The sequence below is a fragment of the Salmo salar genome, chromosome 01, assembly GCF_965601325.2.
Source record: "Salmo salar chromosome 01, fSalSal1, whole genome shotgun sequence".
In the NCBI taxonomy this organism is placed as follows: Eukaryota; Metazoa; Chordata; class Actinopteri; order Salmoniformes; family Salmonidae; genus Salmo; species Salmo salar.
In genome coordinates this window covers 36351633-36379577 of record NC_138291.1, presented here as the reverse complement: position 1 = coordinate 36379577, position 27945 = coordinate 36351633, and the positions used below count along the sequence as shown (strand labels likewise).

At 43.0% G+C, this 27945-nt stretch overlaps 1 protein-coding gene across 3 annotated transcripts; it reads left to right on the top strand.

Moving 5' to 3' along the window:
• Nucleotides 1-11: 11 nt before the first annotated feature.
• prorp (protein only RNase P catalytic subunit) lies at nucleotides 12-27885 on the top strand. 3 transcript variants are annotated; one of them, XM_045717295.2, is made up of 9 exons: nucleotides 12-272; nucleotides 505-1509; nucleotides 1619-1666; nucleotides 1851-1983; nucleotides 14932-15039; nucleotides 26585-26698; nucleotides 26922-27070; nucleotides 27290-27485; nucleotides 27645-27885. In XM_045717295.2, exons 1-9 carry the CDS (start codon nucleotides 235-237, stop codon nucleotides 27774-27776), a joined length of 1923 nt encoding a protein of 640 aa, XP_045573251.1. In that variant the 5' UTR covers nucleotides 12-234; the 3' UTR covers nucleotides 27777-27885. The 3 variants fall into 3 exon arrangements, with proteins under 3 accessions (XP_045573251.1, XP_014048592.1, XP_014048599.1); XM_014193117.3 differs by lacking the exon at nucleotides 26585-26698 and having other exon boundaries at nucleotides 14-272; XM_014193124.3 differs by lacking the exons at nucleotides 12-272; nucleotides 505-1509; nucleotides 1619-1666; nucleotides 1851-1983; nucleotides 26585-26698 and adding an exon at nucleotides 14560-14795.
• Nucleotides 27886-27945: the final 60 nt, after the last annotated feature.

Genomic DNA, 27945 nt, shown 5'->3' with positions numbered 1-27945 from the left:
CATTCATGGAGGATGCCAATCTTCTTTTCAAAAGCTCTTTCCAGTGCACTAACTTATCGTTTGACATTTTACTTCTGTTTGTTCGTAATAACATGAAAACTAGCAAACCAAAGTCATGATAACTTCTTAACTCCAGCGTCTCTAAAATCTCTAAACAATCGTAGCTCGCTTGGGATTGGTCGGCTATCGACGTGACCTCTGAACTGAAATGTCACACGATTGTGACGTCATGATATGCGACTTTCTGATCACAGGCATGCCTTCTTCTGCAGGTGAATACTCCGTAAAGTGTTATTTAGCTACATTTATTTAGCCAAATTATCATCCAAAACAAGTGCATGTAGATATTGGGTCTCCGGACTCCTTATCGAAATAATAAAACCGGCAAGCTGGTTGTTTGTTTATAGGCAATGTCAATTAAAGTCTCTAGCTAGCTAATTAGTTTGAACCTCGTTTCTTAAAGTATCCCTGACTTCACTTGACTGTTTTTTTTGTTCAACACAGACATGAGACAGCACATCTGACAGTGTACAGTAGTAGTATATTGTTACTAACTATGAGCTCCCTCCTGATATTAAAAACAAGAATATGTCTGAAATACATTAGCCCACTCTTTAATCCAAGCACTGCTGGCTTTACTCCCCTGAATAATGTGATTAGCAAGCTATCAGTTAGTTCCAGACTTTTATGCACTAAAGGAGGGAGTAGACATGCAGGTAACAATAGGAAAGAGGACAGACAGAGGGAATTCAATATCAGAGAGAGGCTCCCTTTTCCCAAGTCAGTGTTTGCTGCTGGGACAGCCAAGAGAACTGCTGAGTACCAAAAGAAGAGGGCTGAGGAGGAACCAGACTTCCCCAGAAAGAACAAGAGAGTGGAACCCCCAGACCACCCTCTCACTGCCTCAGAATGGAAGAGCCTAAAATTGACTTCACCGAATCCTGATCGCTTTGACGTCCGGATGATTTCATCAATGCTGGCCGATGGGACAGACATCAACGTGGCCAAGTCCCTGCTGGCCTATGTTGCCATGGATACCGGTACGCTGTCTTACGAGCTGCTACTGCGGTACCTCACCCTGTGTGTCGGCAGCGGCCACCACTCTGAGGTGTTTGACATGTATGATATCATGAGGAGCCGGTTCAGGACATTAGACACTGGAGCCTCCAGCCTGTTCATAAAAGGCTTCAGCAGGACAGAACGCTGGAAGGAGGCGCTGACCATTCTGGAGAACATCAAGAGGGCTATCACGCCATCACCGCGTAACTACGGCGATACCATCGCTGGGGCGGTGCTGCATGGTGACGGTGACACTGCTTGGGCCCTGTATGCTGAGCTGATGGAGAAGGGCCTCATTCCCAACCAGGAGACATGGCAGGCCCTGTTCCAGTGTGGTCTCTCTCATCAGGGCCACGAGGACGGGCTGCAGGCCATCCTGCTCCATATGAGGGACAACCAGATCTATCCCGAGGAGACTCTGGCTAAAGATATCAAAGCTTGGTTTGATAGGTAAGTCCTGAATATAGGTTACTAAATAAGCCTACAATCACACAATGTTATTGGGACAAAGCATGGGCTGTGCCTATTTTGGTTTGATTATGATATCTTCTCCTGCCAGTCTTCCAGAACAGAAGTGGATTGGAAGCTGGTCCACCGTAGACCCCAGGTAACAACATAAACATTATTTTCATTTTCTTCATTAAACCATTAGACCTAATGAATTCAGAGTTTGAATCAGCACTTCATACACCACTACTTCTATACTTCTACTTCTATTCGAAATCTAGATGGCTGGAAAATGGAAATTCTTTATTAACCTCTGACCCTGTTACCTTTGCCTTTTTAACCAGGGGAGTGTGTCGGAGCTGCCAGGCAGAGCTGGAGTCCATCCAGCTGAGTCGGGAGGAGTACACCCAGCTCAAAGACAGGGTGATGGGGGACGTGATCCAAGGCAGAGACGTCTTCAATAAGACCACTCCAGAGGTTTGGGAACCTCTTTTTCTTAGTTTGTCTCCCTCTTGTCCTCTATCTCTGCATTGATAGTGTCCACACACATTATGCAAATTGTCTACACTACAGGTCAGCTTTATGTAATTGGTCAGCCAATCCTTTTGAGTACAGTTGGTTGTAATATAAACGCAACATGCAACAATTTCCAAGATTTTACTGAGTTACAGTTCATATAAGGAAATCACTCAATTGAAATAAATTAATTTGGGCCTAATCTATGGATTTGACTGGGAATACAGATATGCATCTGTTGGTCACAGCTACCTTAAAAAAAAGGTAAGGGTGTGGATCAGAAAACCAGTCAGTATCTGGTGTGACCTCCATTTGCCTCATGCAGTGCGACATATCTCCTTCACATAGAGTTGATCAGGCTGTTGATTGTGGCCTGTGGAATGTTGTCCCACTCCTCCTTAATGGCTGTGCGAAGCTATTGAGCCGTGCATTATCATGCTGAAACATGAGGTGATGACTGCGAATGAATGGCATGACAATGGGCCTCAGGATCTCGTCACGGTATCTCTGAATTCAAATTGCTATCGATAAAATGCAATTGTGTTCGTTGTCCGTAGTTCATATCTGCCCATACCATAACCCCACCACCGCCATGGACACTCTGTTGACACAACTTTGACATCAGCAAACCGCTTGCCCACACGATGCCATACACACGGTCTGCGGTTCTGAAGCCAGTTGGACATACTGCCAAATTCTCTAAAATTATGTTGGAGGCGGCTTATGGTAGAGAAATTAACAATCAGTCCACCTGGCAACAGTTCAGGTGGACATTCCTGCAGTCAGCATGCCAATTTCACGCTCCCTCAAAACTTGAGACATATGTGGCATTGTGTTGTGTGACAACACTGCACATTTTAGAGTGGCCTTTTATTGTCCCCAGCACAAGATACACCTGTGTAATGATTGTGCCATTTAATGAGCTTCTTGATATGCCACACTTGCAGTGGTGTAAAGTACTTAAGTAAAAATACTTTAAAGTACTACTTAAGTAGTTTTCTGGGGTATCTGTATTTACTATTCATATTTTTGTCTACTTTTACTTCAACTACATTCCTAAACAAAATGATGTACTTTTTACGCCATACATTTCCCCTGACACCCAAAAGTACTTGTTACATTTTGAATGCTTAGCAGCACAGGAAAATTGTGAAATTCACGCACTTATCAAGAGAACATCCCTGGTCATCCATACTGCCTCTGATATGGAGGACTCATTAAACACAAATGCTTTGTTTGTAAATGATGTCCGACTGTTGGAGTGTGCCTCTGTCTATCCATACATTTTAAAAAGTAGAAAATTGTGCCGTCTGGTTTGCTTAATTTAAGGAATTTGAAATGATTTACACTTGTACGTTTACTTTAGTATATTTTAGTATAATTTTGCAATTGCATTTACTTCTGATATTTAAGTATATTTAAAACCACATACTTTTAGACTTTTACTCAAGTAGTATTTTACTGGGTGACCTTTTCACTTTTACTTGAGTCATTTTCTATTAAGGTATCTTTACTTTTACTCAAGTATGACAATTTGGTACTTTTTCCACCACTGAAAACTTGTCAGGTGGATCTATTATCTTGGTAAATGACAAATGCTCAATAACAGGGATGTTAACAAATTTGTGAACAAAATTTGAGATAAATAAGCTTTTTGTGCTTATGGAACATTTCTGGGATCTTTTATTTCAGCTCATGAAACATGGGACCAACACTTTACATGTTGCGTTTATATTTTTGTTCAGTGTGTAGTTCGACAGCAGAATAGTTGCGTACAATGGCCACTAGATAGTGCTAGTGTCGTATCAAACCAAATCTGCACGTGAATTCAACGACAAGCACTGCAGACTTCTCCACATGCACACTTTGAGAATTGCCCAAGAAATGTGAAAAACCTCTGGCAAAGTTTTATTTTGGATTTAACTACTCCTTTGGTAATGGATGTTTTCGGGCTACATTTTTTAAGTATTGGTCAAACTTTTCAGCCATAAATGCAGTGTTTCATGATTCAGTGTTGTTCAGGGCTGATCTTGCTTTACTCTTAGGGTTTTCTGTTGTTTAGGGGTTTATCTCCTGAATTAAACATGATATTTTGCTGCGTGAGGGCCAGTTGTATGAGCTTGGGGGTCTACTGATTAAAATAGCAAGTCGTCCTCCAAGGGATCAGGCCTGTTCCACAATTAGATGAGATGATGGGGATTTCCAGTTGCAGAACATGTATCTGTCTCTCTCTCTCTGCATCTGCACTGAGCCCGCTCTTAGAGTCAGTCAGCACAGCCACACATTTCAAACATTGAAAAAGGCTGGTCAATATGTAAGTGACAAAATGCATTTTAACCTTATACTGGCGAAGACCCGTTTCACCTCATTGTAAGGGTATTTGATGATAGCTGCCTGTAGGCTCTTCTCAGGTCAAAATAAGTGTACTGTAACTAGCTTACCTCCATTTGTCATTCTCCTATATGTGGTCATTTATGTTTCATCAATAAGAAATCTACAGATGCATGGTAGGAAACATACAATTATTTGTTTATTTGAATCCCCATTAGCTTTTGCAGAGGCAGCAGCTATTCTTCCTGGGGTCCACAAAAAACAGGAAACATGAGTAACAAAGGACAGTCACATAAATGTAAAATACAACTATATACAACCACAACAATACAACAACAAAAATTGTGTGTGTGCATGTATTTGTTTGTGTGTGTGTGTCCCCTCACAGTCCCTGCCGTTCCATGGGATGTTGTTAAAAAACATGTTTAAATGTGGTGGCATGTCTTATTGGGTATAGGTGTCTCAGCTGAATGTTATTTAATTATGCAGACAATCAGGAATTTTCATTACGGTAATGCTTCTCATAAAAACTAGAAGAGAAGCAGTTCATCTCTCGTCAACCCTCAACCAGGAAAGGCAGGCATACATGTTGTTGATGTTAGTTCTGTATGTGCAGTTAAGGGCAAGACGTGCTGCTCTATTTTGAGCCAGCTACTGCTTTGCTAGGTCTGTCTTTGCTGCACTTGGACATATTACCAGACAATGATCTAGATGGGACAAGACCAGAGCCTGAACAACTAGTACAGTTGATTTGTATGTAAAAAAAAAAAAGACAGAACATCTTTTAATAACAGACATAACCCCTCCACATCTTCACAACAACTTTTTCAGTATGACTTGACCATGGTAATTGACCATCCAATGTTATACCTAGGAGCTTCCTCAACTTGCTCAATGGTCACACCCTTTCTACACAACTCCAGTTGAGGTTTAGGTCTTCGAGAATGTTTTGAACCAAATATATGGGGCGATTTCAGTGCCAACATAAATTGTATTTGAATTCCATAATTTTACATTTGTATTAGGATATTGCATTTTTTTTATTTGTAATGCACAAATTAAATCATTGTATTCATAAATTGAACTTGTATTTCATGATTTGAAACACAATTGAGTGAATATTGCATTCAGCTTTTATAATTCAATTTAATTGAATATTCAAATGCAATATTTATATTTTCATTTTCAATATGGTAGATATTGCATTCATTGTCTGTGTATCAAGTTTACAAACTATAATTTCAAGTTGATCAAAGTTTTGTATATTCGACTTCTCAGATGCGTTCAGATTCAGTTTTCAGATTCAAAACCAGAGACAACATCCTGGTACTTTGCCAGCCAGGAAAGGTAGAGGAAAACAGACAGAATCAAACGCTCACTGTGGTCAACAGAAGTTTCTGGTGGTTTCTGAAGCCAATGTGGCATGTTTAATGCATTTTCTTTCTATGAATTTGGCTCTAGCATTTTAACCGTTTTGGCTATAAGCTATTATGACCCCATTCCTGAAAGTTAAGACTGTCTGGAACGTGGACGTGCCTTCTGTTTCCCGCTATGATGATCACAGGCCTTGTTAGGAGTGTCAACAATTTGGCCCACATTAGAATATAGTTGAATAGCCCTGTCATAGCCCTTCTAAGGATAGCCGTTCCACTCCCTATTTAATCGTGTTCTTGTGACTGACTGGGTTTGAACCAGGGCTCTTGCATGTCACAAGACTTTGTTAGTAGAGCTGGGACGATAGACCGAAAATGATCGACACCGTCCATATCTTTCACTTATTGCAGGCCTTTTGCTGATATCGTTCATTACGGTAATAAAAAAATAAAAAAAAATAATATTTCACCTTTATTTAACCAGGTAGGCTAGTTGAGAACAAGTTCTCATTTACAACTGCAACCTGGCCAAGATAAAGCAAAGCAGTGCGACACAAACAACACAGTTACACATGGAATAAACAAGCGTACAGTCAATAACACAATAGAAAAAAAATGAATGTCTATATACAGTGTGTGCAAATGGCGTGAGGAGGTAAGGCAATAAATTGGCCATAGTAGCGAAGTAATTACAATTTAGCAAATTGACTCTGGAGTGATAGATGAGCAGATGATGATGTGCGGGTAGAAATACTGGTGTGCAAAAGAGCAGAAAAGTAAATTAAAAACAATATGGGGATGAGGTAGGTAGATTGGGTGGGCTATTTACAGATGGGCTATGTACAGCGGTAAGCAGCCTATACCATTGAAATGTAAAGTTTGAAATGAAATACGTTTGTTAATGTGGCTGATTGTTAATGGGACAATTGATGGTTACAACCATTAAACTAGTTGTAGTAGTTTAAAGGATAATAACAAACAAAACAGTTGCACATTGTTAAAAACATATCGTTCTATTTATTGTTATCACATCAATTCAGGCAGTTTATCAGAATATGGATTTATACCAATATTACCCTGCTCTATGTGTTAGCCCACTTAGCTTAAGCCTATAGGGATCTGTTCAGGAGTTTAATGTAAAGGATGAAACGTTGCTTGCTTAACGAGTACCGCATCCCCTTGATTCAGCTCATACTGAGACTCGAACACAGGACCTCTGCCTTGCAAACATACTTGACCGCCCTCCTGAAGTGTTCCAACCCACCGTGCTATTTAAAAAGGCCTTCTTCAATTGCACAAGGGGCGACGCTTCAGCCTTATGAGTGAGTTTCACAGATCCCGATCTGCTACATTCACCCCCTAAACTCACTCCACAGCGACCCCAGTTGTTGAACCAGCGCATCTGTAGATCCAAGTCCAGTGGCACCATTGTAAAGGACATCACGTTGACTGCTTAGCGAGTACTGCTTCCCCCTGATTCAGCTCATATGGAGAGGCCTTCTTTAATTGCGCAGACTGAGGAGTGAGTTTCACAGATCCCAATCTGCTACACTAATACAAGTATTCAAGATCCAGCTAGGTTACTCATCAAAAGAGCGTGGTTTGGTGATCCATGCTTATGTGATGAGAACCTTGCCTGAGACCTGAAGGCGTGTTAGTTTGACATGTGTTAGTTTGTGTTAGACGTGTACGTTTTAAGTCTCCGGCAAGGGTAGTCATTATAAGGTTAACATGTTTCTGACTGTGTTAGCCTGTTGAGCTAAATAGGCATTGGTCCTGTGGCTTGGATGTGTCTCTTCAAGGAGTAGGTCAAAAGGGGTTGAAGTGTAGCACAGGTGGATCAGTGACCATGTTTGTGTGATGAGTAACTTGTCTGAGACCTGTAAAGTTGCATTGTCTGGCACACAGGCTACCTGGGTTAGAAAGTGCATCAGTCAAGCTAATTCCGGTCTCAGGTAAGGTTGCTCATCACATGCATGGATCACCAAACCACCTCTGTTGCACTCTCATTAAATGGGGTGCACAGATCCTTCTGCTTCTGTTTGCCACAGAAAGTGTTGTTGTTGTGCAGTACTTTTAGACTTTTCCTCAAGTAGTATTTTACTGGGTGACTCACTTTTACTTGAGTCATTTTCTATTAAGGTATCTTTACTTTTGCTCAAGTATGACAATTGGGTACTTTTGCCACCATTGAGAACTACTCTCTTAAATCTGTTTTGGCTTAAAGGGATACTTCAGGATTTTGGCAATGTGGCCCTGTATCTACTTTCCCAGAGTCAGATAAACTTGTGGAAGAATGTTTTGTGTCTCTGTCGAGTAGGAAGGAAGTTAGAGGTAGTTTCACAAGCCAATGCTAACTGGTGTTAGCGCAATGGGAACTATCCTTTATAGATACCGTAGCATGGGAAATATCATTTTTGTACAGATGTACAAAGCATTAGGAAGACCTTCCTAATATTGAGTTGCACCCCCTTTTGCCCTCAGAACAGATTTACTTTGTCGAGGCATGGACTCTACAAGGTGTCAAGTGTTCCACAGGGATGCTGGCCCATGTTGACTCCAATACTTTCCACAGTTGTGTCAAGTTGGCTGGATGTCCTTTGGATAGTGGACCATTCTTGATGCACACAGGAAACTGTTGAGTGTGAAAAACCCGGTAGCGCCTGGCACCTTCTACCATACCCCGTTCAAAGGCACTTAAATCTTTTGTCTTGTCCATTCACCGTCTGAATGGCACACATACACAATCCATGTCTTAATTGTCTCCCCCCTTCATCTACACTGATTGAAGTGGATTTAACAAGTGACATCAATAAGGGATCATATATTATCTGGATTCACCTGGTCAGTACGTCATGGAAAGAGCAGGTGTTCCTAATGTTTTGTACACTCAGTGTATATTGTATAATAAAGTGATAGGCTATTTCATGGCAGTTTATTTGAGAAATGCAATTACCTTTGATTACTCGATTGCCTGTCAGGATGAACTGTAATACATTGTTAAATCCCTGTCCTGAGCTGTAATCCCTCTCTGTTGCTTTAGGTAACACTAGTCTTGTTTATATCTGGGCATAGTTTGGACATTCTTTGGCCTGCTGCAGTCATATAAGCTGCACAAAAGAGTTTCACATTTCAACCCTCAACAGGCTCTCACATGAGTGACCCTGGAAAGTCCCTGTTTGTGTGTGTGCGTGTGTGTGTGTGTGTGTGTGTGCTTGCGCGGACTCTAACCCCCCATGGTTACATGAGTGAGTAGTTTATGATGTGAAACCAGTGTGAGGCACTGAAAACTAAGGCCCTCAGTCCTGGGGCTGGAGCTTTGCTCCTATGCAGCATTGGTGTTTTCTTTGCAAGGTTCAACTTCATTGTAAAGTCTATCACATGAAAGAGTGAAAGAAAAATGTGTTTAGAACAAATTGAAAAGCAACGGTACCATTTAAACAAAAATAATTTTGTCTATGATTCACAGATTAAAATTAGAAACCACTTGTTGTGGTTTGTCTGCGGTGCAGCACTGCTTTATGTTAGCCTTGTTAGCCTATTTCTCTGTCTGTCCAAATTAATACTTTCAGAGGTGAATTCCTAGCATAGGCATAACATAGTCTTGCACTGAGAAGTAAGATTTTATTGTTCTTCTGTAACTAACCAGGATATAAAGGGCAACATTTTGCAGCAGGTTGACAGGGAACACCCTGGCTTGCAGGGTTTTAGAATATAGGCCCAGCCAAAGAACATAACATAACAACCTGTTCCTCGCGCTTTAGACTAGAGGGAGATGACAGACCGGTGGAACAGCCACATGTATTTTTATCTACAATTTTTGTTTGGGGAGGTTGGATTGAATACAGTTATGTGGAACGTCACTGTATAGCCTAATGCTATTAAGATATCAAAGCAAATGTTATTTGTCAAGTGCTAAATTCAACGGGTATAGAATTTACCATGAAATGATTGCTTGTATGAGGTATTTGAGATAGATACAGTGCATTCTGAAGTATTCAGACCCCTTCCCCTTTTCCACATTTTGTTACGTTACAACCTTATACTAAAATGGATTAAATACCATTTCTCCTCATCAATTTACACACAATAATACCACATAATGACAAAGCGAAAACAGGTTTTTAAAACAGTGCATGCTAGAGCAAAAACCAAGCCATGAGATTGAAGGAATTGTCCGTAGAGCGCCAAGACAGGTTTGTGTTGAGGAACGGATCTGGGGAAGGGTACCAAAACATTTCTGCAGCATTGACGGTCCCCAAGAAACTTCCAGAAGGACAGTCATCTCTGCAGCACTCCACCAATCAGGCCTTTATGGTAGAGTGGCCAGCCTGAAGCCTCTCCTTAGTAAAAGGAACATGACAGCCTACTTGGAGTTTGCGAAAAGGCACCTGAAGGACTCTCAGACCATGGAAAAACAAGATTCTCTGGTCTGATGAAACCAAGCCTGAATGCCAAGAGTCATGTCTGGAGGAAACCTGGCACCATCCCTACAGTAAAGCATGGTGGTGGCAGCATCATGCTGTGGGGATGTTTTTCAGCGGCAGGGACTGGGAGACTAGTCAGGATGGAGGGAAAGATGAACGGAGTGAAGTATTGAGAGTTCCTTGATGAAAATCTGCTCAGGACCTCAGACTAGGGTCGAAGGTTCACCTTCCAACAGGACAACAACCCTAAGCACACAGCCAAGACAACGCAGAAGTGGCTTCGGGACAAGTCTCTGAATGTCTTTTAGTATCCCAGCCATTGCCGAAACCTGATCGAACATCTCTGGAGAGACCTGAAAATAGCTGTTGGGTGACGTTCCCCATCCAACCGGCCAGAGCTTGAGAGGATCTGCAGAGAAGAATGGGAGGAACTCCACAAATACCGTGCCAAGATTGTAGCGTCATACCCAAGAAGACTCAAGGCTGTAGTCGCTCCAGAGGTGCTTCAACGAAGTACTGAGTAAAGGGTCTGAATACTTATGTAAATGTGGAGTTTTTATTGTTGGGGTCTGAATACTTTCCGAATGCACTGTATGTACATGAAGCAGGGTAAAGTGACATTATCTGGATATATAATAGTATATAATAGTAAGAGTAAAATGAAGAACGGAGTAGCAGCAACATATAGTGTAAAAGTGTATGTTTGTGTGTTTGTTTTGTGTCGGTTTGTGTGCTTATGTAGTGTATGTGAATGCGTTTTGTGTGAAAGTGTCAGTGTAGTGTGTGTGTATATATATATAGTCTTGTGAGTTTGCATAGAGACAGTAGGGTCCGGGCAGATAGTCCGGGTAACCATTTGATGAACTATTTAGCAGTCTTATGGCTTGGGGGTAGAAGCTGACCACATTTAAAATACCCAAATGCGGGACAACGGGATGATTTTGCTGGACAATGTAGTCTGTCTGTGTAACCCCCCCTCAACCTTTTTAAAAAATAAATTAGTAGTGTTTGAATTTGTTGATTATTTGTGGGACATGATTGTTTGGTTGTGGGACATGGGACCAAGGACCAAAATACAAGACTGTCCTGCACAATCTGGGACATGTGGTCACCCTACTGTGCGGGTGTGAGTGGGTCATGTTAAGTCCTTAATGATGTGGAAGCCAAGGAACGTGAAGCTCACAACCCGCTCCACTACAGCCCGATCGATGTGGATGGGGGCGTGCTCTCCCCTCTTTCTCCTGTAGTCCTCGATCAGCTCCTTGGTCTTACTGGCGTTGAGGGAGAGGTTGGTGTCCTCTGGTGGTTAGCACCACACTGCTATGTTTCTGACCTCCCTGTAGGCTGTCTCATCGCCGTCGGTGATCAGGCCGACCACCGTTGTGTTGCCAGCAAATTTAATGATGTTGTAGTCGTGCGTGGAGTGGACTAAGCACACACCCCTGAGGGCCCCCCATGTTGAGAGTCAGCGTGGCAGAGGTGTTGTTGCTTACCCTCACCACCTTGGGCCAGGAAGTCCATGACCCAGTTGCAGAGGAAGGTGTTCAGTCCCAAGGTCCCCAACTTGGTGATGAGCTTGGAGGGGACTATGGTGTTGAACGCTGAGCTGTAGTCTGAACAACATTCTCACATAGTTTTTTCCCCTCTTGTCCAGGTGGGAGAGGGCAGTGTGAATTGCCATTTTGCGTCATCTGTCAATCTATTGGGGCGGTATGCGAATTGGACTGGGTCCATGGTGTCTGGGATGATGGTGTTGATGTGTGTCATGACCAGCCTTTCAAAGCACTTCATAATTACAGTTGTGAGTGCCAGGATGATTACAGTATTTTAGGCAGGTTACCTTGGAATTCTTGGGAACTGGGACAATGGTGATCTGTTTGAAGCATGTTGAGATTACAGACTAGGACGAGGAGAGATTGAAAATGTCTGTGAAATCTCAGTACTGAGGTGCCACTAGAGCCTTGGGTTCGATCCCGTGACCGCGAGACCCATAGGGCGGCACACAATTGACCCAGCGTCGTCCGGGTTTGGGGAGCTAAATTGCCATTAATGTTTAATGCTTTCCGACCTGTTCCCAAATTAGTGTAATTGGTTCAGAGTTTGTTTTGATATTTTAACCTGCGTGTCGTGATCACGTTTGGTGTAGGGGGACAAAATAAATTTAAGCACGATGGCGCACGTGCGTAGCCATTTGGGTTCCGTGAAAGGCCTCCCGAGTGGCGCAGTGGTCTAACACGGAACCCAAACCGGCTGCGAGCGTGCGCCATTGTGCGCCATCGTGCATACATTTATTTTGTCCCCCTACACCAAACGCGATCACGACACGCAGGTTAAAATATCAAAACAAACTCTGAACCAATGACATTAATTTGGGGACAGATCGAAAAGCATTACACATTTATGGCAATTTAGCTAGTTAGCTTGCACTTGCTAGCTAATTTGTCCTATTTAGCTAGCTTGCTGTTACTAGCTAATTTGTCCTGGGATATAAACATTAGGTTGTTATTTTACCTGAAATGCACAAGGTCCTCTACTCCGACATTTAATCCACACATAAAAACAGTCAACCGAATCGTTTCTAGTCATCTCTCCTCCTTCCAGGCTTTTTCATCGTTTAACTTATATGGCGATTGGCATCTAAACTTTCATAGTATTACCACGACAACCGGCAACAGTTCGTCTTTCAATCACCCACGTGGGTATAACCAATGAGGAGATGGCACATGGGTACCTGCTTCTATAAACCAATGAGGAGATGGGAGAGGCAGGACTTGCAGCACGATCTGCGTCAGAAATATAACTGATTTAGCCCTTGGCAACGCAGACGCTCGTTCGTGTGCGTGAGCAGTGTGGGTGCAATAATTTTATAACATAGATTTCTAAATATATTTTGCGATGCGAGCGGTGTGGTCAGCCTATAAGGCAGTGCTAGCTGTGCCACTAGAGATTCTGCGTTCGAGTCCAGGCTCTGTCGCAGCCAGCCGCGACCGGGAGGCCCATGGGGCGGTGTACAATTGGCCTAGCATTGTCCGGGTTAGGGAGGGTTTGGCCGGCAGGGATATCCTTGTCTCATCGCACACTAGCGACTACTGTGGCGGGCCGGGCGCAGTGCATGCTGACACGGTCGCCAGGTGTACGGTGTTTCCTCTGACACATTGGTGCGGCTGGCTTCCGGGTTGGATGGGCTTTGTGTCAAGAAGCAGGTTGGGTTGTGTTTCGGAGGACGCATGGCTCTCGACCTTCGCCTCTCCCGAGTCCGTACGGGAGTTGCAGCGATGAGACAAGACTGTAACTACTACCAATTGGATACCACAAAATTGGGGAGAAAAAACGGGTGATAAACCCCCCCCCAAAAAATGTCACGTGACCCTACAACCTTTGGGAATTCCCAGTTCTTCCAGTCCCATTGTGTACCTCAACTCTCCATGACAACTGCTAGTGCTGCAGGGGAGTAGATAGCAACACAACAAGCTGTGTTAATAAGGTAGAGGTGAAGTAAAGGGGAAAGTAAGCTCCTCCCCAGGCTATTGGTTAACGAGATGTTAACATTCTGCCTTTATCCCAGAGGCCTAATGATGTATATTAATGTCTATGGCTTGAAACAGGGCCTGAACGTTTCTTCAGTACTTAATGTCCTTTAGTTGCAGAACTCGTTCTCCCTTCGGCACCACATAGGGATTTCCCAAATATTATTCCTCTTTCCGTCCCATACAGATGTCTCATTGTAATGCTGTTGCTTACAAAGTCAAAAGCTTTAGCTAAATTTGCTACAGTTTTTTATAGTAGTATTTTTCTCAGGGGTATACAGTACTTTACTGTTGTTCTGGTGGACTTTTAGGTTTGTATTGGGGGTGTGTCAGGGGATTTTTCAGGCTCTTTGCTAGCAGAGACAAAGAAGTGAAAGTACTGGCCTGTTCCATGGGCTACAGTATTGTATAATGGACACTTATACCACATTATTTGTTGGTTTGTAGGCTGTAGTTGGTCTGTCTTGTTGCATTCTCAGGAAACATGGTGAATATATTAGCATCTATATGTGATGAAATTAATTTAAAAAAATGTTTTATGTATGTCGCAATCAATTTTTTCCCATTTTTATCATCACATAGAAATGCTAATATATACACCATGTTTCCTGAGAAGGCAACAAGACTGACCATGTATGTCGCAATCTAAAAAAAGTATTTTCCAAACTCATAACGTTCATGTGTCAGTGGATCTCTATTTCCTATGTACTAAGCAGCAGTGACAGCAACATGAGAGACCAATGCATACGTGCAGTGTAGAATGTACATGATAGACAGACAGACACGTGGAGGTGTGGCCTGGGGTTGGCATGTGGTCTATCCAGAAATTCTGCACTGTACTGTGTACTGCCAGACTTATATCTGGAGCCAGTCCAGGTTCCCATTGAAACGGAAACAATGAAAGAAAAACAAGAGCGAGAGGGAAGTCCTGGCTGTCGAGTTAAGTAAATATTGACCATGCCATGTTTGATTTATCTTGCCCTGCTACTGAAGTTCATCCTTGTTGTGTACAGACCAGCATGCATCATGAGCTGGTGCTCAAGACTTTCAAGTTTTTTTTTGTGAATAAGTATGTGAATTTCCCACTCCCTCATAGATCACCTGAGTCATTTCATGTGAGTCATTTCATTTGAAAAAGATTACATTTAATATGGACTTGACATGCACAAACATTTCAAATGGAAGCATAAAACATTTAACCACATATGTAAACCGGTAGCTTGGGTAACCAAGTGTTTCTCCCTCTCCTAGGAGCTGGAGAGCTTCAAGAACTTTGTCAAGCGGAAGCCGGCCTTTGACGTGGTCATAGATGGACTCAACGTGGCCAACATCGGCATCAAAGGGAACCAGTCGCAGACGGTGAGTTCTCTGCGAATGTGAGTCCAGAATACATCAGTGTCATGAGTTAAGGCAAGGCTTTGCCTATTTTCGCAAGCAACAGACCTGCCAAACTCACTGGAACAACAATCACAGGGTATGAAATGTTCTGAGCCTAGGTTGGCACCATTGATCTGACACATAAGGATGTGGTGTTGTGCTATTGATTAGTGATGGGGCGGGGGACGATAGTTACATTTTGGGGTATTTTTTATTTTATTTCAATTTTTCTCCCCAATTTCGTGGTCTCCAATTGGTAGTTAGTCTTGTCTGATCGCTGCATCTCCCGTACGGACTCGGGAGAGGCAAAGGTCGAGAGCCATGCGTCCTCTGAAACACGACTCAACCAAGCCACACTGCTTCTTGACACAATGCCTGCTTAACCCAGAAGCCAGCCACACCAATGTGTCGGAGGAAACACTGTACACCTGGCGACCGTGTCAGAGTGCATGCGCCCGGCCCGCCACAGGAGTCGCTAGAGCGCGATGGGACAAGGACATCTCTGCCGGCCAAACCCTCCCCTAACCCGGACGACGCTGGGCCAATTGTGTGCCGCCCCATGGGTCTCCCGGTTGTGGCCTGCTGCGACAGAGTCTGGACTTGAACCAGGATCTCTAGTGGCACAGCTAGCAACTGCGATGCAGTGCCTTAGACCACTGCGCCACTCGGGAGGCCGACGAGAATATTATTTTTGACGATATCGCAATATAATTTTTGCGGAAGTTGGCTGTACCTGCACCAAAACTCCACTATTTTCCTTCATAGCTTATTCTCCATCTTCTTTTTAAATAGGGAGCCAATTCGTTTTCAGCACGTTTATTTTCTTGACTGATCAAAATTTCATTTATCATGGCTCTCTATTGTCCCTCTGCAGCAGTCATATGGTGAGCAATATGTTTAGAACATCAAATCACAATAAAATCACTGTCCCCGAATCACTATATATATATATATATATATATATATATATATATATATATCAGCAAAAAAATAAACGTCCCTTTTTCAGGACCGTCTTTCAAAGATAATTAGTAAAAATCCAAATAACTTCACAGATCTTCATTGTGAAGGTTTTAAACACTGTTTCCCGTGCTTGTTCAATGAACCATAAACAATTAATGAACATGCACCTGTGGAACAGTCGTCAAGACACTAACAGCTTACAGACGGTAGGCAATTAAGGTCACAGTTATGGAAACCTAGGACACTAAAGAGGACTTTCTACTGACTCTGAAAAACACCAAAAGGAAGATGCCCAGGGTCACTGCTCATCTGCGTGAACGTGACTTAGACATGCTGCAAGGAGGCATGAGGACTGCAGATGTGGCCACAGCAATAAATTGCAATGTCCGTACTCTGAGACGCCTAAGACAGCTCTACAGGGAGACAGAATGGACAGCTGATTGTCCTCGCAGTGGCAGACCACGTGTAACAAGACCTGCACAGGATCGGTACATCCGAACATCACACCTGTAGGACAGGTACTGGATGGCAACAACAACTGTCCGAGTTACACCAGGAAGGCACAATACCTCCATCAGTGCTCAGATTGTCCGCAATAGGCTGAGAGAGGCTGGACTGAGGGCTTGTAGGCTAGTTGTAAGGCAGGTCCTCACCAGACATCACCGGCAACAACGTCACCTATGGGCACAAACCCACCGTCGCTGAACCAGACAGGACTGGCAAAAAGTGCTCTTCACTGACGAGTCGCGGTTTTGTCTCACCAGGGATGATGGTCGGATTTCCGTTTATCGTCGAAGGAATGAGCATTACACCGAGGCCTGTACTCTGGAGCGGGATCGATTTGGAGGTGGAGGGTCCGTCATGCTCTGGGGCGGTGTGTCACAGCATCATCGGACTGAGCTTGTTGTCACTGTAGGCAATCTCAACGCTGTGTGTTACAGGGAACGCATCCTCCTCCCTCATGTGATACCCTTCCTGCAGGCTCATCCTGTTCATACAAATATTTACACATGTTAAGTTTGCTGAAAATTAACGCAGTTGACAGCGAGAGTTTATATAGCATTGTGAGAATCACATTGCATATCGAATCGGCACGTAAGTAACGTGATAATATCGTGAGGTCACTGGCAATTCCCAGCACTACTAGTGATGTGGCTTCTGCAGTGCAATTAGACCTGCAACCTATCTACAGTAGCTATTAGAACATAATGCACAGCTGGTGTTACCACTTCCACATCAGTGTGTTTAGGTTCATACTGACTCACTGTTAGTCTTACTCAGTCTTCCACACTAACCAAACCACAGTCAGCGTCAATCAAAAGCAATATCCCAATGCAGGGGATGTGTTTCCTAAATCTGAACTTTTTTACTACTTGAATGGTCGAGCATCAGTCATCATCATGAAAGCAAATACTCTCGAACATCTCGGACTTAGGTTGAATCAGTGGGAGAAAATGGCTTTTTCCCCCACTGATGACTAAGGCTGGAATCACTGTCAATATTACGGATTCCGATGAAACGGAATATAAAAGGTGCCTATCTTGTATTTGTAACTCAGTACAATTAAGTAATTCTGGACAGGATGTACGGTATGTCTGCTCCCTCTCTCCGGGTTGCTACTAGGGGATGATATAGTGCACAGCACAGCCACGCCAGCATGTATTGACCCCCTCGGAAAGAGCCAAATACAAATATCCGTCTTGAATTCCAATGAAGTGAATAAGTTGTAATGCCAGTCCACATAAGTTACCCATGTGCTTCCCCCACTTGAGACACAGAGGAGATGGCATTGTCACAGCTGCATGGTGCTGTGGGAGGCTGTTAACAAATTACAACACTTTTTCATGTGGGAAAGATGGGTATATTTTTAGTGCTGTGTATATTTATTTAACCATGGGCTCAAAGCCGAAGAAACCCACAGAGTATTATATCTGTGCTCTGTAAGCGGAACCCTCAGTCACCACAGAGCCTGGCCAGCAGTCTGCCATGCACACACAAACACACACACAGTGTGAATAATCCCTCCACCTCCCCACAGCTGTTTAGCATCTTGTTTCTCTGACAGGTGAGCTAAGCATTAGTGAGGAGCAGGGGGGACTGTGGCCTCAGGGCACTGACTGCATAGAGTAGATATGAATAACCTGCTCCCAGCTTTCAAATACAGCAGTTCTGTATTTGTATAAATGCAGCACAAGTAGCTTTGTTTCAGCACACCTACAGACTCTGATGCCTTATTGAGGGGCTTTCTCTTCCATTTTAATATGACTAAAATCAGTATTTGTGTATTTGTGGTGCTGATTTCTGTCCTAGTTATCAGCTAAAGGTCACATCTCCCCAACCCACTCGTCTACATTCTCAACCACATCAGACAGACATACAATCAGACATGTCGGAGTTTTTGCATGTGTGTGAAACTATGACTCTACCAACAGATATTTGCACTTAGTTATTATACTGAACAAAAATATAAATGCAACATGCAACAATTTCAAAGATTTTACTGAGGTACAGTTCGTATAAGGAAATCAGTATTTCACATGACTGGGAATACAGATATGCATCATTGGCCACAGATACCTTCAAAAAAAGGAAAGGGCTGTTCGGGATGACCAAGCAGGCAATGAGAAACAACTTATTAGGGTGCAAACAATATAAGGATCAGTAGCGGTGTGTGGGTAAATCCACTGGGCAAGCCAGAATAAATGCCATATTATAACATTTGTGTTGTGATAATTGCGTTGTTTCCTCTATAACCTGTTAATTCATATGCCTAAAGGCAGACAATAAGAAGACACAGTGACAGAATAAATTCAACCATAACTTTATTTTATCACAAAACCGGATAGCAACCTCTGTCTGGTTTAGTCCACAAAGCATATTGCATTTACAGTAACAGACTGTTACATGACCTACAGCATGGTCAAGCAAGTTATTGTTTCTGACATTTTCGGACCACTAAACTATTGATTTAGAACCATGGAGAGTTACCGCAAGTCACAAAGAAAACAGGAGCTGCCTCCACTATTCCAGCAACATGTCAACTTCAACATTTCAACATCATCAAATCATCTCTGCTTAGTCTAATACAGTGACAATTAAAAGATACCAAAAACTATTTAGCCCAATCAACGTAAGCTAAATATGATGTGGCTGCCATGGTTCTGATTTCTCTCTGTGTGTGTGTGTGTGTGTGTGTGTGTGTGTGTGTGTGTGTGTGTGTGTGTGTGTGTGTGTGTGTGCAAGAAGAAAAATATTTTAATGTCATTAGGTACACACTTTTATTTTTTGTTGTCCTAGGCTGCCTGGCTAAAATGCTTGCTCGCTAGCCTAACTTACATTCATGGGCAACGTTAGCTAGTTAACATTAGCCTTCTACATATAGCTACAGTGCATATTGAACTTCAATCCTCTCAGGCCAGGGGCACAACAATGTATGAATTAATGGTTGGGTTATAATCATTGGCCAGTACGGAGAATTAATTAAAACCAAATTCCAAATCCCTATCTCCATCCATGGCTAATTTAGGAAGGCCCAACTTTAGCTAGCTAGCTAGTCACCGGAGGACAACAACACAACATGATGCAACAATTCAAATTGTTTATTTCAATGACGTATGCTCTCAATGCGATTTGATAGGAGTGACGCCAAAATACAAACTGGCTTCCCTTGTCACTTTTTTTTGGTGCGCCAGGACCATTCACAGTTGAGCTCACTCAGTTTAGCTCAATGCTGGATAATTTTTTTATACTTTTTTTTAACAAGGGAGGACAAATGCTCGATGGCTTCCCTTGCATTCCATTCAGTGCTACTGGGAGCAACAAGGTCATACTCATTTGGACCAGACCGCATCAGATAGATGGCCTACACAAAAAGGGACAGAGGGGCGCTGTTTGGCTCGCTCGGATGCTTTCTCCGGTGAGATACATTAAGCCTCTTGCGGATTGAAGGAAAATTATGAAACACAGAGAGATGAAAGATAAATTATTGTATGTTTTTTTTATTGGCACATTTTTGGGGGAAGCTTGGCTTCCCTTGGCATCCATGAATACACACCACTGACAAAGGGTTTATTTCTCAAATCTTAGAAAATACAAATTATGTCAAGGAAATAAACCAAAGTGCTTTAAAATATACAAAGGGATACGTTATTTGAAATGAAAAACGGACTGTCCTATACAGTCTTAACTTAAAAAATTACTTTGATCAAACGTGCAGGAACAGAACGTACACAAACCAAAAATAAACTACCTGAAGGGAAGTTCCACAAAGACTATAAGGAGAGTGGCCAGTTCCATTCTCTGGTCCAAAGGGAGTCTGCAAACCATCAAGTTTACATTATGACAAGAATGATATAACGTTTAGATATATAGATCATGTTTTTAAATACAATAATTATTTTAGCAGTAACAGTACACGATATCAATGTATAACTGTACTTCACTATTTAAACAATTTTGGGGGGGGGGGGTTCCGGGGTGAACAGAGTGTTGGCACTTCCCAACGCCCGCCGGAACCCTATTTTAAGCCTGGGATTCCGTTTGGGCCTCCTTTACCAGAACACAGCGGCATCCATGCTGCAGACATGAGGCTGTAAAAGCCCATTTATGTTTGATCCACAAATGTGGTCGGGGGCCGTGTGGATGGTGTGACGCAATTACGGAGCCTCCGAAGGCGCGCAGAGGCCAAATCGAGCTCTGTACCGCATCGCTGTGAGCCTCTTAGATGTTGTAACAATGTGGAGAGCTTCTATAGCTCCACATTGACATGATTGGTTGACGGTAGGTGAGTGTGGGAGGTCCTGTATAAACACAAACTCACTTCCTTGACAACTTCCTTCACAACAGCTCTGCACTGCTCAGCGAAGCGCACAAAGTGTGAATGCCCTGACTTCTGCAGAGGCCATATCACCGTAAATGCTGCACGATAAATGCAAACGTCAGATTGACCATGTAACGCCTTTAAGACTGCTGGGACACAGAGATAAACAAGACATTACATTGAACTGTGACTATTTTCTTGAGAATGGTTAAATGATAAAGTTAGATGATTGAGTTAAATTATACCAATGACTATTACCTCGTAAACTATGGATCATGCACTCAACATAGAAACAATGATAGCAAATGTCAAACTGTATTTCTGCAATAAAGTTATGTATGGGATATAAGAAACAAGCTATGTGTCACGTCATCATTTATATATTATATGTATCGCCATATACAGTATATAGTGCAAACTGAGTACATAAAATGAAAGGGATATTTGTTAGGCAGGGTTTTTTCCTGTGTGGCTCGTGGTGCGGCTGTCACAGGGGCATGGATCAGAAACCTGTCAATATCTGGTGTGACCACCATTTGCCTCATGCAGCACAACACATCTACTTTGCATAGAGTTGATCAGGCTGTTGACTGCGGCCTGTGGAATGTTGTCCCACTCCTCTTCCTGAGCAAGGCAGTTAACCCACTGTTCCCCGGGCGCCGAAGACGTGGATGTCGATTAAGGCAGACTCCGCACCTCTCTGATTCAGAGGGGTTGTGTTAAATGCGGAAGACACATTTCAGTTGAATGCATTCAGTTGTACAACTGACTAGGTATCACCCTTTCCCTTTTAATGGCTGTGCGATGTTGCTGGATATTGTCGGGATCTGGAACACGCTGTCATACACGTCGATCCAGAGCATCCCATATGCAGGCCATGGAAGAGCTGAGACATTTTCAGCTTCCAGGAATTGTGTACAGATCCTTGCGACATGTGAATTCAAATTGACATCGATAAAATGCAATTGTGTTCGTTGTCCGTAGCTTATGCCTTCCCATACCATAATCTCACTGCCACCACAGGGCACTTTGTTCATAATGTTGAAGGCAGCAAACCGCTCGCCCACATAATGCCATATACAGTGCCTTCGGAAAGTATTCAGACACCTTGACTTTTTCCACATTTTCTTACGTTACGGCCTTATAATATAATGTATTAAATTGTTTTTGTCCCTCATCAATCTACACACAATATTTCATAATGACAAAGCAAAAAGTGTTAAGAAATGTTAGCAAATGTCTCCCTCATTTCTCCTTCACCCAAATCCAGATAGCTGATGTTCTGAAAGAGCTGCAAAATCTGGACCCCTACAAATCAGAAGGGCTAGACAATCTGGACCCTCTCTTCCTAAAATTATCAGCCGAAATTGTTGCAACCCCTATTACTAGCTTGTTCAACCTCTCTTTCGTATCGTCCGAGATCCCCAAAGATTGGAAAGCTGCTGCGGTCATCCCCCTCTTCAAATGGGGAGACACAAGACCAAAACTGCTACAGACCTATATCTATCCTACCCTGCCTTTCTAAGGTCTTTGAAAGCCAAGTTAACAAACAGATCACCGACCATTTCGAATCCCACCGTACCTTCTCCGCTATGCAATCTGGTTTCCGAGCTGGTCATGGGTGCACCTCAGCCACGCTCAAGGTCTTAAACGACATCATAACCGCCATCGATAAAAGACAATACTGTGCAGCTGTATTCATCAACCTGGCCAAGGCTTTCGACTCTGTCAATCACCACATTCTTATCGGCAGACTCAACAGCCTTGGTTTCTCAAATGACTGCCTCGCCTGGTTCACCAACTACTTGACAGAGTTCAGTGTGTCAAATCGGAGGGCCTGTTGTCCGGACCTCTGACAGTCTCTATGGGGGTGCAACAGGGTTCAATCCTCGGGCCGACTCTTTTCTCTGTATACATCAATGTCGCTCTTGTTGCTGGTGATTCTCTAATCCACCTCTACGCAGACGACACCATTCTGTATACTTCTGGCCCTTCTTTAGACACTGTGTTAACTAACCTCCAGGCAAGCTTCAATGCCATACAACTCTCCTTCCATGGCCTCCAACTGCTCTTAAATGCAAGTAAAACTAAATGCGTGCTCCTCAACCGATCGTCGCCCACACCTACCCACCCGTCCAGCATCACTACTCTGGACGGTTCTGACTTAGAATATGTGGACAACTACAAATACCTAGGTGTCTGGTTAGACTGTAAACCCTCCTTCCAGACTCACATTAAGCATCTCCAATCCAAAATTAAATCTAAAATCGTCTTCCTATTTCGCAGCAGAACATCCTTCGCTCATGCTGCCAAACATACCCTCGTAAAACTGACTATCCTTCCGATCCTTGACTTCGGCAATGTCATTTACAAAATAGCCTCCAACACTCTACTCAGCAAATTGGATGTAGTCTATCACAGTGCCATCCATTTTGTCATCAAAGCCCCATATACTACCCACCACTGCGACCTGCATCCTCTTGTTGGCTGGCCCTCGCTTCATATCCGTCGCCAAACCCACTGGCTCCAGGTCATCTATAAGTCGTTGCTAGGTAAAGCCCCACCTTATCTCAGCTCACTGGTCACCATAGCAGCACCCACCCGCAGCACGCGCTCCAGCAGGTATATTTCACTGGTCACCCCCAAAGCCAATTACTCCTTCGGCCGCCTTTCCTTCCAGTTCTCTGCTGCCAATGACTGGAATGAACTGCAAAAATCACTGAACCTGGAGACTCATATCTCCCTCACTAGCTTTAACCTCTCTGGGGTATGTGGGACGCTAGCGTCCCACCCGCGAGACACACTATTCAACAGCCAGTGAAATAGCAGGGCGGCAAATTCAAAACATCAAAAATCTCATAATTCTAATTTCTCAAACATACAACTATTATATCCCATTTTAAAGATATACTTCTCGTTAATCCAACCACATTGTCCGATTTCAAAAAGGCTTTACGGCGAAAGCATAACATTAGATTATGTTAGGACAGCGCTGAGACAAGAAAAACCACATAGCCATTTTCCAAGCAAGGAGAGGCGTCAAAAAAAACAGAAATACAGCAAAATTGAATCACTAACCTTTGACGATCTTCATCAGATGACACTCCCAGGACTCAATGTTACACAATAGATGTATGTTTTGTTCGATAAAGTTCATATTTATATCCAAAAACCCCATTTTACATTGGCGCGTGATGTTCAGAAAATGTTTTGCCTCCAAAACCCTCCGGTGAATGAGCACATCAATTTACAAAAATACTCATCATAAACGTTGATAACATTTACAACAGTTATTGAAAGAATTATAGATACACTTGTCCTTAATGCAACCGCTGTGTCAGATTTCAAAATAGCTTTACGGCGAAAGCACATTGTTCAATATTCTGAGTACAGAGCTCAGCCATCAAAGCAAGCTATACAGTTACCCGCCAAGTTCTGGAGTCAACAAAACTCAGAAATAGTATTATAAATCTTCACTTACCTTTGCTGATCTTCGTCGGAATGCACTCCCAGGACTCCCACTTCCACAAGAAATGTGCATTTCGTTCGATAAACTCCATATTTATATCCAAATACCTCAGTTTTGTTCGCGCGTTCAGATCACTATTCCAAAGGCACAATGCGCAAGCGTAAAACCCTAGATGAAAAGTCAAAAAGTTCTATTACCGTTCGTAGAAACATGTCAAACGATGTTTACAATCAATCAATCCTTAGGGTCTTTTTATCATAAATATAATATTCCAACCGGACAATAGCGTATTCATTACAGAGGAAAAAGAAGGAACGGCGCGCCTGCGTGACTGCGCAGTAAACAACTCATTGGCCTCAGGCAGTCCACTTGTTGAGTCAGCTCTTATTCTCTCCCCAGTCACAGTAGAAGCATGAAACAAGGTTCTAAAGACTGTTGACATCTAGTGGAAGCCTTAGGAAGTGCAAAATGAACCCTAAGTCACTGTATACTGTATTGGCAATCACTTGAAAAACTACAAACCTCAGATTTCCACACTTCCTGGTTGGATTTTTCTCAGGTTTTTGCCTCCCATATGAGTTCTATTATACTCACAGACATCATTCACTACTCAGAGTGTTTTCTATCCAAATCTACTAATAATATGCATATCCTACCTTCTGAGCCTGAGTAGCAGGCAGTTTACTACGGGCACGCCTTTCATCCGGACGTCAAAATACTGCCCCCTACCCTAGAGAAGTTAAGCACCAGCTGTCAGAGCAGCTCACATATCACTGCACCTGTACATAGCCATTCTGTAAATAGCCCATCCAACTACCTCATCACCATATTGTTATTTATTTTATTTATTTTGGTCCTTTGCACCCCAGTACAGCTACTTGCACACTCATCTTCTACACATCTATCACCCCAGTGTTTAATTTGCCATACTGTAATAATTTTGCCACTATGGGCTATTTATTGCCTCACCCCCCTTATCCTACCTCATTTGCACACACTGTATATAGACTTTCTCTATTGTATTATTGACTGTATGTTTGTTTATTCCATGTGTAACTCTGGTTGTTGTTTGTGTCGCACTGCTTTGCTTTATCTTGGCCAGGTCACAGTTGTAAATGAGAACTTGTTCTCAACTAGCCTACCTGGTTAAATAAAGGTGAAATAAATTAAAAATTAAAAAGTAAAATATCACATTTACTTAAGTATTCAGACCCTTTACTCAGTACTTTGTTGAAGCACCTTTGGCAGCGATTACAGCCTCGAGTCTTCTTGGGTATGACACTACAAGCTTGGCAAACCTATAGTTGGGGAGTTTCTCCCGATCTCTGCAGATCCCCTCAAGCTCTGTCAGGTTGGATGGGGAGCATTGTTGCACAGCTATTTTCAGTTCTCTCCAGAGATGTTCGATCGGGTTCAAGTCCGGGATCTGACTGGGCCACTCAAGGACATTCAGAGACTTGTCCCGAAGTCACTCCTGTGTTGTCTTCGCTGTGTGCTTAGGGTCGTTGTCTTGTTGGAAGGTGAACCTTCGCCCCAGTCTGAGGTCCTGAGCTCTCTGGAGCAGGTTTTCATCAAGGATCTCTCTGTTCTTTGCTCCGTTCATCTTTGCCTCAATCCTGACAAGTCTCCCAGTCCCTGCCACAGAAAAACATCCCCACATTATGATGCTGCCACCACCATGCTTCACCGTAGGGATGGTGCCAGGTTTCAGGCCAAAAAGTTCAATCTTGGTTTCATCAGACCAGAGAAACTTTTTTGCTCATGTTCCTAGAGTCTTTAGGTGGCTTTTGCCAAACTCCAAGCGGGTGGTCATGTGCCTTTTACTGAGGAGTGGCTTCCGTCTGGCCACTCTACCATAAAGGCCTGATTGGTGGAGTGCTGCAGAGATGGTTGTCATTCTGGAAGGTTCTCCTATCTCCACAGATGAACTCTAGAGCTCTGTCAGAATGACAATCGGGTTCTTGGTCACCTCCCTGACCAAGGCTTTTCTCCCCCGATTGCTCAGTTTGGCTGTGCGGCCAGATCTAGGAAGAGTCTTGCTGGTTCCAAACATAAAGAATGATGGAGGCCACTGTGTTCTTGGGGACCTTCAATGCTGCAGTAATGTTTTAGTACCCTTCCCCAGATCTGTGCATCAACACAATCCTGTCTCGGAGCTCTAGGGACAATTCCTTTGACCTCATGGCTTGGTTTTTGGTCTGACACACTGTCAACTGTGGGACCTTATATAGACAGGTGTGTGCCTTTTCATATCCTATCAATTTAATTTACCACAGGTGGACTCGAATGAAGTTGTAGAAACATCCTCAAGGATGATCAATGGAAACAGGATGCACCTGAGCTCTTTTTCAAGTGTCATCGCAAAGGGTCTGAATACTTATGTAAATAAGGTATTTCTATATTTTAGTTTTAATACATTTGCAAAAATGTTTAAAAACCTGTTTTCAATTTGTCATTATGAAGTATTTATTGTGTGTAGATTGATGAGGGGGAAAAAAAACAATTTAATCAATTTTAGAAAAAGGCTATAATGTGGATAAAGTCAAGGCGTCTGAATACTTTCCGAATGCATTATATGTGATGATGACTAATCGTGTTGGTGTTTCTATGCAGCTCCTGGAGGTGGTGTCGGAGCTGGAGCGCCAGGGCCTAGTCATCCTGGTCCTGGGGAGGAAGCACATGCAGCGGCCCTCACGCAGCTGGGACAGACATGACATGAGCTTGGTCCAGCAGAAGGCCCACTGCTTCTTCACTGACAACATGTGAGTTCAGCCCTATGTGTCTTACAAACCATAGCTTTCTGGTAAGTCATTCATATCCATATTATAAGAGTACAGGTCACTCTTGCAAAATAGACTTTATCTCATTGAGAATAACTAAAGGCTGAAAGAAAATATGTTTTTGTGCAATACATTGGATAAAGTAACCAATGAGGATTCTTTGGGTTTGTTTGGATGTTGACACCTCTGGTTGTTTGTCAGTTCTGAAGATGACCCTTTCCTGCTGTATGCCACACTGCACTCTGGGAACCACTGCAACTTTGTTAGCCGGGACCTGATGAGGGACCACAAGGCCTGCCTGCCAGATGGTGCCACCCGACGCCTCTTCTTCAAGTGGCAGAGAGGCCACCAGCTGGTGCTGAGCAGCTACACCCCGGGAAAGAGAGTACGATTCCAGGTGAGAGTAACAGGGAGATAGAGCTTGCTTATTTATTACACATCAATGCATAGTATAGTATCTGTTGTCTACATGAGGACCTAAAAGGCACATTGATAAAAAATAAATATGGCATGTGTATGTTTATTACAATTCTTGTGTTCTGTACATTTTTTCCAGAGGATATTAAGTTATGACACCATTGTCCAGACAAATGGAGGCTCCTGGCACATCCCCTATGATGAGAATGGGGCAGAGAGATGCACTTATGAAGTTCCACAGAAGTGGCTGTGTCTCACCAACGCAAAATAAGGACCCGCTTAGAACTGTTTGATCTTCACAAACCTGTCAATACAGTGTTCGTTAATGAAACTATAGCATGTGAAAAAGAATAAAAGACTGAAAAAAAGTTTTGTACTTTTCTTGTAGTCCTAGAATATTTTTTTTTTAAAATGCATTCAGTAAACCAAGAGGTGTCTTA

Coding starts and splice junctions, on each gene's coding strand:
- prorp (XM_045717295.2), top strand. CDS start 235: ATGCGACTTTCTGATCACAGGCATGCCTTCTTCTGCAG. Junction 1,667..1,850: donor TGGTCCACCGTAGACCCCAG/GTAACAACATAA, acceptor CTTTTTAACCAG/GGGAGTGTGTCGGAGCTGCC. Junction 27,071..27,289: donor TGCTTCTTCACTGACAACAT/GTGAGTTCAGCC, acceptor GTTGTTTGTCAG/TTCTGAAGATGACCCTTTCC.